Genomic DNA, 10,904 nt, shown 5'->3' with positions numbered 1-10,904 from the left:
GAAGATATGTGTATGTTCAGGACCTGTGGTGAGGCCCTGACCATGTGACCAGCTCATGTGATCCATACCTCACCTATGGGTGTGGTTACAGGGCTATGTAATTGAGGTGTTTAGCACATGTGGAAGAGTGTGAGGGAGTCTGTCAGAGTGTGGACAGACTTCCATGTGTCCAGGTTGTTTGTCGTTACCTTCTCTCAGTGTGTGTACCACAGGTGGGAAAGTCGACCCTGGGAGCTCTGAAATAACAGCTGCCATTATCCCGTCAGTCAGCAGATGGGTGATGTGCACCATATTGGGGTATTTTGCTGGTACTGTTCTAAGTGTCATTGCCACATAGTGATGAGCGAGTATACTCGTTGCTCGGATTTTTCCGAGCATGCTCGGGTGTCCTCCGAGTATTTTGGCATCATGTGATGTGACTGGTTGGTGATTTAGACTCATGATTTATTGTTGTCAAATATCAAAACCCTGCACCAGACCCCGCTAACATTCCAAATGCACTGCGACCATAGAACACACAAAACTCTTGGACTCCTCAAGTTTATTTACTCTTACAGATCCAATTGAGGAGGAAGAACATTAAGAGGATCTGAATATCGTAGACGATCTACTACAGACTGTGGTCATGGACATGGAAACTACAGTTACAGATAAGCGGCAAAGACGGGTCTACAGAGGGCGATCCACCAGACGGGTCTACAGAGGGCGATCCACCAGACGGGTCTACAGAGGGCGATCCACCAGACGGGTCTACAGAGGGCGATCCACCAGACATCGCAGGATATACAGATTTGGTCTACGTCCATTGGTCTCTTCAGTCGTTATCTGCCCGGAGTCTCCCGCCATCTTCACCTTGTCTCTAGTAGAAGATCTGGTGGAAGACGACACAATGAATGATGAGGATTCAGTTCTGCAAAGTATCTTTATATTTACGATTTTTTATTAACTTTTCATCTAGTTTTTGGGTGATGGATGTCACAAGTGTCAATTCACTGACTTTAATGTAATTTACCATTTGAAGTGAAGTAGTGATGAGGATACATGTCGATATATTTAATTTAGTTTTAGTTTAGTTTTTCTCTTAAGAATCTGAAAAAATTAAAATAAACTAAAAAAGAGCAAACATGTCGAGACATGTTTGAATCTGACTGAGAGCGTGAACAGAAGGGTATAGGCCGTGGTGAAAACCAAAGGTGGATTTACAAAATACTGATAAAATAATAAAAATGAAAATTTAGATGTTTAGGAGGAAAACAGTAACAATGCAGTGAGATCACAAGAATCTGCATAACTAATCATATGTTAATTAGCTGCAAGGCACATTTATGTATGAGATAGCCAAGATGATTAATAAATGATGGTTGTCTCTTGGTTTCACGTTCAAAGCAGAAGTGGATGGTGAAATATGGAACATGAAATTCAAAAGTTCAAAACATTATTACCATTCTGGTGATAGATTCATTTAGATGTTGTGACTGTCACATCGCCGTCAGACTCGGGGCCTGCTGTTCCGCCCTCAGCCACTAGGAGGCGACGGACTGTCACACCGCCCTCGGGCTCGGGGCCTGCTGTCCGGGCCTCGGCCACCAGGAGGCGCTGGACTGACATGTCACCGTCGAACTCGGGGCCTGCTGTTCCGTCCTCAGCCACTAGGAGGCGACGGACTGTCACGCCGCCCTCGGGCTCGGGGCCTGCTCTCCAGGCCTCGGCCACCAGGAGGCGCCGGACTGACATGTCGCCGTCGAACTCGGGGCCTGCTGTTCCGCCCTCAGCTACTAGGAGGCGCCGTGGCTCGCGCCTGAGTGATGGCGGCAACAGTGAAAGGGCTTCTGCGCAGACATCTAGTGGACGCAGACTCCGCTCCTCTGTCAGTCATGAAGGGGTTGGTGCATCATCATCAGGTCTGATCCTGGGGGCGGTCCTGATGACATCATCAGCCCGGGAGCCTGTGAGGGAGGACCTGATCCCTCAAATACCTTGGGACTGGTCTTGCAAGCCGCCGGATATATTCTTGGTGCCCCTGTGTGTTACTTAGTGATTGATTTCTGTTTGACTCTGACCTCAGCCTGGATTTCTGACCCCTCTATTGCCTGACGATTTTGTACTTCTGCTACTCTCCTGGTTTGTGACCTTGGCTTGGATATTCTGACTCTGCTACTTCCTAACGATTCTGTACCTCTGCCGCCCTCCTGGTTTTTGACTCTGACCTTGGCCTGAATTTGACTCTGCTATTGCCTGCCGTTTTTCCTACTTCCCTCTGACGACCGTCCTGCTCTGGACGCTGCTCATATTCAGACAGTACCTCCTGGGCTCTGTTGTAAATCCAGATCCCTGTATAGGGGTAAAGGGTATCAGTGTTTCTCGGGGTGTTGCCTGGCTGCAGCCCAGAACTGCAGACGGACGTTACATTATATCCGGCCTAAAATTAACTGCTTCTTGTGTATATATACCCAACAAATACAAAAGCAGTCTCCCTGAACTTTTTTTTTCCCTTCTTCTGACTGAGCTGATTTTTGGCCTGAACACCTGTTGCACTGCACAGCCTGGAAGATCTCTCTCATTTTCCTGGACAACTATGCGGCAGTCTGGAGTCTTCAGGGAGAGAGCTGCACCTCAGAGATCCATGCTCCTGGGACGTCGGCCTCTGGGTAGCCACTCTGGCTATGGTTGCCCAGGGGCTCAGGTACTGCCCGCAGATGCGGCAAAAGTTCTATTACCCATTTCTCTTTCTTTTGGTCAGAAATCTGTGTTTGAACGCGTATGTGGATTGTGGATCTGAAGGAAATTTTATGGATTCTTTGGCTGCTAAAAGTCTCGGTGTACCCCTATTAAGACTTAATGCCCCTATAAAAACTACTGCTATTAATGGCACACCCATTGTCCGGGAGGGGGTTAAATTTGTTACTGACAAAATCACTATGTCTGTGGGAGCGTTGCATACCGAGGTTATGTCATTTTTTGTGATGGATAATTTATCTGCTGCAGTCATTTTGGGAATGGCATGGCTACGCCAGCACAATCCAGTCATCGACTGGCACCTGGCTGATGTTGTACGCTGGAGTTCGCACTGTCAAGATAACTGCATATCACTAGCCGTAAACTAAGTTAAAGTTAAAAACCCCCTCATACCGTTTGCTTTCAGAGACTATGAAGATGTTTTTTCTATTGTAGATTCTGAGAAGCTACCCCCCCACAGAGAGTATGATTGCCCTATAGAACTGATTCCAGTTCAATGGAAGTCTTCAAACAGAGGCTGGACAGACATCTGACTGGGATGATTTAGCGAATCCTGCTTTGAGCAGGGGGTTGGACCAGATGGCCCAGGAGGTCCCTTCCAACTCTACGATTCTATGATTCTATGATTCTATGATTCCAGATGCCCGTCTCCCAAAAGGGAGAATATTTAATCTCTCTGGCCCAGAGCGTCAGGCCATGAATGACTATATAGCAGATAGCTTAAAAAAAGGGTTTATTAGTGTAAGAGAATGGTCAGTCATAATATACTGAGCGGCCATGTTGTCTCTAGCAGCCATTTTGTTGAAAGTTAGAGAAGATTCAACTTTTACAAAAGAGCTGATAAAATGTATTAAATGGAGGATGGAAAATGAGATCATGTCTCCTAGCAACCTCAGCCGATGTGCGTAGAGGAAGATTGGATCAATCAATAGGGTCACAGGTTACCAAATATATGGTCAGTATGCTTATACGTGATAGTGTGGTAGCGAAGAGTAGAGTAGTTAAAATGTCAGGATGTAAGAATTTAGGGACCTAGACTGGAGACAATGATAAGATTTTAGGACAGTAGCCATAGATACCAATGACTTATGGGTTTTAGTGTTGCTTGAAGAAATGTTAATTAATATCTTCGTATTATGTCATTATATTCTCTTTTCTAAACCATGTTTCTGTAGATTACCATGAAAACGCCTTAGAATTATAATGTTAACGCCCTCTGCGGCAAAATGCAGCTTTCTTTGTTCTGATAATGTATAAGAAGCCCCTGTTACTGTCGATCGGGGCCATTCCATCGCCATCATGCCACTGTGCCTCACCATGGCCAGGGCACAGAGCCTTACCATCGCCAGACCTCCTAGCAAATCTCTGCCTGTCTGAATTCCTGTTTTTGCCCGCATATTCCAACTCCTCTGTTATTCTGTATCTGTCTTGCTGTGTATCTCCGAATAAACCTTCAACCTCAGCTTGATAAGAGATCGTCTGTGGAACTTCTTCCCGACTCTTCCAGCTCTCAGTAGGACTTTTTCTTACAATTAGACCATCCATTTCACCAGTTGGGGCCGGGTTCTTCTTTGTAGAGGAGAAGGATGGTGGTCTCAGACCCTGCTTTGATTACCGGGAGTTGAACGCAATCACTATAAAGAACCAGTATCCGCTTCCACTCATCCCTGATCTTTTTAATCAACTAATAGGAGCCCGTTGGTTTACTAAACTTGACCTCCGGGGGGCATACAATCTAATCCGCATAAGAGACGGCGATGAGTGGAAAACAGCCTTCAATACCCCTCTTGGCCATTTTGAGTACCTTGTAATGCCGTTTGGACTCAGTAACGCACCTGCCGTATTCCAGCACTTTGCAAATGATATTTTCAGGGACATTTGTGGGGTGTATGTCGTCGTGTATTTAGATGACATTTTGATTTATTCTGCTGACCCTGTGACACATGCTCAACACGTCTGTTCTGTGCTGCAGAGACTGCGAGAACACTCCTTGTTTGCTAAACTGGAGAAAAGTGTTTTCTTTGCTGAGGAGGTACAGTTTTTAGGGTACATGGTTTCAGGCAAAGGCTTTCGGACCCAAAGAGTGGTCGTAAATGGCTGCACATCCAGTTGGAAGAATGTCTCAAGTGGGGTACCACAGGGCTCTGTCCTGGGCACTGTATTGTTCAACATCTTTGTCAATGATTTAGATGAAGGAATTGAGGGTAAACTGATTAAATTTGCTGATGACACAAAGCTAGGAGGGATAGCTAATACTAGAGAAGAGAGAGAGGATTCAAAAAGATATAAATAAACTGGAGAAGTGGGCAGCAACTAACAGAATGGTTTTTAACAGGGAAAAATGCAAAGTTCTACATCTGGGCAATAAAAATGAAAAAAGCATATATAGAATGGGAGGAATAGGCCTAAGCAACAGCACATGTGAAAAAGACTTGGGTATACTAATAGATCACAGACTGAATATGAGTCAACAGTGTGATGCAGCAGCAAAAAAAGCAAATGCAATTCTAGGATGTATTAACAGAAGCATACAGTCTAGATCACGTGAAGTCATTATTTCCCTCTACTCCTCTTTGGTCAGACCTCATCTGGAATATTGTGTCCAGTTTTGGGCACCACATTTTAAAAAAGACATCAACAAACTGGAGCAAGTTCAGAAAAGAGCAACCAGAATGGTGACCGGTCTGCAAACCCTGTCTTATGAGGAAAGGTTGCAGGATTTGGGAATGTTTAGCTTGCAGAAGAGAAGACTGAGAGGAGACTTAATAGCTGTCTACAAATATCTAAAGGGCTGTCACATTGTAGAAGGATCAACTTTATTCTCATTTGCACAAGGAAAGACTAGAAGCAATGGGATGAAACTGAATGGGAGGAGACACAGATTAGATATTAGAAAAAACTTTTTGACAGTTAGAGTGATCAATGAGTGGAACAAGCTGCCACGAGAAGTGGTGAGTCCTCCTTCAATGGATGTCTTCAAACAGAGGCTAGACAGACATCTGACTGAGATGATTTAGCGAATCCTGCTTTGAGCAGGGGGTTGGACCAGATGGCCCAGGAGGTCCCTTCCAACTCTACGATTCTATGATTCTATGTATGGATCCTGCCAAGATCCAACCTATCAAAGCTTGGGTGCAACCCAAATCGCTAAAAGCGCTGCAGCGACTTTTAGGCTTTGCTAACTACTACCGTAAATTTATCAGGGGTTTCTCCGAAATTGCCAAACCACTCACCGATTTGACCCGAAAAGGGGCAGACGTGGCTAATTGGAACCTTGAGGCAATTCAGGCTTTTGCTACGCTAAAAGAGTGCTTTGTGGCCAACCCAGTTTTGGTTCAGCCTGATCTAGAGCGCCCATTTATTGTAGAAGTGGATGCCTCTGAGGTCGGAGTGGGAGCAGTGCTGTCGCAAGGCACTGCATCCCTCACTCAGCTTCGCCCATGTGCTTTTTTTTCCCGAAAATTCTCTGTCACTGAGAAAAACTACGATATAGGTAATCGGGAATTATTGGCGATCAAATGGGCCTTCGAGGAATGGCGCCACTTCCTCGAAGGCGCCAAACATAAGATCACGGTAATTACCGACCACAAAAATCTGACCTACCTGAAGTTAGCTAAAAGATTAAATCCTAGACAGGCAAGTTGGGCCTTGTACTTCTCTAGGTTTGATTTTTTTTTAATCATCTTTCGCCCTGGTACTAAAAATGTGAGGGCCGATGCCCTCTCTCGCAGTTTTTGCCCCTCACAAGCCGAGGACTGTGAGCCAGTCCCGATATTGGCCAATGGGATCGTTGTGTCAGCAGTATCTCTGGATCTTCTGGATGAGATCCGTAGCTCCCCAGAACAGGCTCCTGACACTACGCCCCCAAAAAAATTGTTCGTCCTGGCTACGTTTCGCATGCAAGTTCTTAAAGAGTCACATGACTCTGTTCTGGCAGGCCATCCCGGTCTTAATAATACCACCCGACTGGTAACTAGAAACTTTTGGTGGCCGACAGTGGTTAAGGACTGTAAAGAATGTGTTAGCGTGTGAAGTCTGTGCCCGCGCCAAGTCCTACCATAATCACCCTGCCGGCTGGCTCCAGTCCTTGCCCACCCCTGAGAGTCCATGGACCCACATCTCCATGGACTTCATTACGGACCTGCCGCCCTCAGATGGGAAAACGTGTATCTGGGTGGTGGTGGACAGGTTCAGCAAACAGTGTCACTTTGTCCCCCTGCCTGGGTTACCTAACTCAGAAACCTTGAGTAAACTTTTTATTGTGCATGTTGTACGCCTGCACGGTGCTCCAGTGAATATTGTGTCCGACAGAGGTACCCAGTTCATCTCAAAATTCTGGAGAGCTTTCTGCAAACGCATTGGGATTGAGCTGTCCTTCTCCTCTGCCTACCACCCCGAGACCAATGGTCAAACCGAACGTACCAACCAAGCACTGGAGCAATACCTCCGCTGTTATGTGTCAGAACATCAGTCTGATTGGGTGGAACATCTGCCACTAGCTGAGTTTGCCCTAAATAATCGTTACCAGGACTCCATTAAGACTACCCCATTTTTCTGCAACCATGGACTGCATCCGTGGTTTGGTTCGTTCTCGGCCAGGATGTCAGAGCTCCCCGGGGTAGAGGGAAATATACATCGTTTAAAAATGATTTGGTCTGAGGTAAACTCAAACTTGAAAGGGGCCAAGGTTAGACAGGCTTCGGCTGCGAATAGGCGACGATCTAAGGGGCCGCACCTGGGAGTTAGAGACAAGGTTTGGCTCTCTACCAAAAACATCAAACTTAAAGTGCCGTCTGCCAAACTGGGTCCCAGATTTATTGGTCCATATGAAATCATAGAACTAATTAACCCTGTAGCTTTCCGTTTAAAACTTCCACAGTCTTTTAAGTTGCCCAATGTGTTCCACAAGTCCCTCCTCAAGCTGTATCGCTCCCCAATTCACCCTGTCCAGTCCCCTCCTCCTCCTGTTTCGGTCAGAGGGTCCTTGGAGTATGAAGTCCAGGGTATCCTTGACTCCCGCCTTGTGAGAGGCTCCATACAGTATCTTGTACACTGGAGGGGCTACGGCCCGGAGGAGAGGTCCTGGATCCCCACAAGGAACATCCATGCCAAGGCATTAATTAGGAGATTTCATCTCCTTCACCCAGACAAACCGGGTTTTGAGGGTCCGGAGGCCCCTCCTGGAGAGGGGGGGTACTGTCACGTCGCCGTCAGACTCGGGGCCTGCTGTTCCGCCCTCAGCCACTAGGAGGTGACGGACTGTCACGCCGCCCTCGGGCTCGGGGCCTGCTCTCCAGGCCTCGGCCACCAGGAGGTGCCGGACTGACATGTCGCCGTCGAACTCGGGGCCTGCTGTTCCGCCCTCAGCTACTAGGAGGCGCCGTGGCTCGCGCCTGAGTGATGGCGGCAACAGTAAAAGGGCTTCTGCGCAGACATCTAGTGGACGCAGACTCTGCTCCTCTGTCAGTCATGAAGGGGTTGGTGCATCATCATCAGGTCTGATCCTGGGGGCGGTTCTGATGGCATCATCAGCCTGGGAGCCTGTGAGGGATGACCTGATCCCTCAAATACCTTGGGACTGGGCTTGCAAGCCGCCAGATATATTCTTGGTTCCCATGTGTGCTACTTAGTGATTGACTTCTGTTTGACTCTGACCTCAGCCTGGATTTCTGACCCTTCTATTACCTGACGATTTTGTACTTCTGCTACTCTCCTGGTTTGTGACCTTGGCTTGGATATTCTGACTCTGCTACTTCCTAACGATTCTGTACCTCTGCCGCCCTCCTGGTTTTTGACTCTGACCTTGGCCTGAATTTGACTCTTCTATTGCCTGCCGTTTTTTCCTACTTCCCTCTGACGACCGTCCTACTCTGGCCGCTGCTCATATTCAGACAGCTACCTCCTGGGCTCTGTTGTAAACCAGATCCCTGTATAGGGGTAAAGGGTATCAGTGTTTCTCGGGGTGTTGCCTGGCTGCAGCCCAGACCCGCAGACGGACGTTACAGTGATATTGTATTGATGTTTGGAGCCAGTCTGTGAGCTTTGAGCTTAGGGTTTTCACTTTGCTGTTTCTTTGCCATACTTTCCACCTCTCTTTTGTTTCACGTTAGCAAGTAGACTGTCTATTTGTTAACAGTAATTGCTTTATTCTTTGTTTGGTATTTTATTATTTACTTTACTCACTGTAACATCTTTTCTGTGTCCAGCACACTTCTCCTCTTGTAGGTAATTCACACTCTACTCTGCCCTTTGGTTCTTTAAGAGGAATGTGAAGCAACTCGAAGGGCATTTAGGGAGTTTCGGTCCAAGTTGTCATCTAATTGTTCTTTGGTTATGGCTATATCTGTACCCGTAGACACCGCTAAGGGCTGCGGTATCAGGATATCTAGTCTGTATAGGAACCGACAGGTTCAGTTGTGTTTTTTTTTAGTGTCTAACCTATTAATCCCTAATAAGCTGGTAAACAGGCATATCCTAAATGCTGCCTCCTGCTAATACGGACCGTATCAGATGGTGCTGCTGGATGTTGTGATATGCTGAGGTTTTCCACATTTCTGCTACTGTATGCTAATGCTTCTGAGGTGGTGACATTTCCACAGCTGCATGGGTGACATCCTCCTCCTCTGCGTAGTGCTTGCACTGAGCCCTCACTGTCAGGTGAGGATGCCATCAATAGTGCGTCTATTAGAGTGCTCTTGTATTCTCGCATTATTAAGACAGCTCTGCACCACCAAATTCAGCACATGCGCCAGGCAAGGGATGTGCGTAAAACCAGCAAGGCCAGGAGCTGTTACGAGAATTCGTCCATTATCGCACATCAACAGACCGGGCTTTTAGGTTTGTGGGCACCAACCACACATCTGTCTATTGTTTCATCTGTATCCACATCTCCTGTGTGGAGTGGGATTTGGCCCTCAAATAGATGAGTTTCAGAACAGCCTGATGTAGTTTACCCCTGGCTGTGATGACGTTGTGTTAGGAGTGGCGGCACTAAATAAAAATATAAAGAAAGTGCCTTCGCCACTCGGGGTCCACCGTGCGGCAGATGGAAAAACCGCAGCTAGAAGACACAGAGCACTGTGGCGGTAAAGTGCACGGGGTTCTATATCACCCAGGTGCAATCAAGCAGTCTTTGTTAAGTGCACAGAGCTGCTACAGGAAAAAATAGAAAAGTAACTCTGAGCCTGTTAGTAACACAGGGACTCAGCGGCACACATGCGGTAGGTAAAAACCGGAGTAGTTAAAAACGTCACTACATCCGACACCTACTGTGGTATCAAGTGTGCTGGCATTGCAACCGAAATAAGCTGCAACTGCAGCGCGGCAAGAACTGAGCCACTGGCGAGGCGCTGCAAAAACGCTGGCGCGATGCAGGGCGCTAGCTGCTGGAGAGGATGGTGCTTAAGCGCGCTGGCTCTAGCGCTGCTACTGGCAGACGCCCAAACACTCACACAATCGTATTATCAGAGGGAAGGGGTTTCATAATAAGTCAGTCACCAGTCCAAGCATCCATCACCATACACACAGCAGCAAGTATGAAAAATACTAGCGCATTGCGGAACAGCCATGCGCACTTTTTATAGTAACCGGGACCTTCCGGAAATCTCTAGAGCCCTGAGCTGAACCAATGGAATCAGGAGCAGGACCTGAGCACCTGACTCCTGAACTCCAATGGGAGCTCATTCCAGGAGTATGCTCAGAAGCTGGCTGAAAGGACTTAGCCTCTGGAGACAAATGTGAGGATCTGGATCTCTGCATAAGTATGGCAGGACACAGATTCCTAACATTACCCCACCCTCCTAAGGCCCCCTCCTCCCCGAGCCCTCCGGGCAAATACCCTGTGCCCTACGGTGGCATAGGGCTCAAACTCGTCCGAGGGCGAGCTTGGTGTCCAGGTAGGGGTTACAGTAACCCGAGACACCTGGAAGGCATCCGAGGAACTGAGGTTACCAGATTTCAAGAGGGACACTTGGGAGATAGTAGGAGTGGGAGTGACAGAGGCACGCTGCCGCGTGTTGGCAGATGTCGCCACCCTCTGTCTAGGAGGGTTAGGCTGAGCACATAAGGTGCAAGCCTGAATACATTTTTTTATGTCCCGAGCTCTATGGGGCCACCAATACGCATCAGCCAACAGTTTTGAGACCTGCATATAGCCCCGATGGTGGTGC

The 10,904-nt window shown here is 47.5% G+C and overlaps 1 protein-coding gene across 1 annotated transcript in view; it reads right to left on the bottom strand.

Annotated features, from left to right (window-relative positions):
* Positions 1-524: 524 nt before the first annotated feature.
* Positions 525-10,904, bottom strand: part of LOC141065370 (WAP four-disulfide core domain protein 18-like) — a 30,930-nt gene continuing 20,550 nt past the window's right edge. Inside the window, exon 3 of the mRNA XM_073557814.1 lies at positions 525-871. Within this exon, the coding sequence (XP_073413915.1) occupies positions 860-871 (12 nt within the window). The 3' untranslated portion in view covers positions 525-859. The remainder of the gene's footprint in view (positions 872-10,904) is intronic.

Source organism: Dendrobates tinctorius, unplaced genomic scaffold (assembly GCF_039654945.1).
Source record: "Dendrobates tinctorius isolate UK_male_01 unplaced genomic scaffold, ASM3965494v1 ptg000251l, whole genome shotgun sequence".
Classification (NCBI taxonomy): Eukaryota; Metazoa; Chordata; class Amphibia; order Anura; family Dendrobatidae; genus Dendrobates; species Dendrobates tinctorius.
The sequence above is the reverse complement of the archived record's forward strand: the minus strand, read 5'-3'. Positions and strand labels throughout refer to the sequence as shown.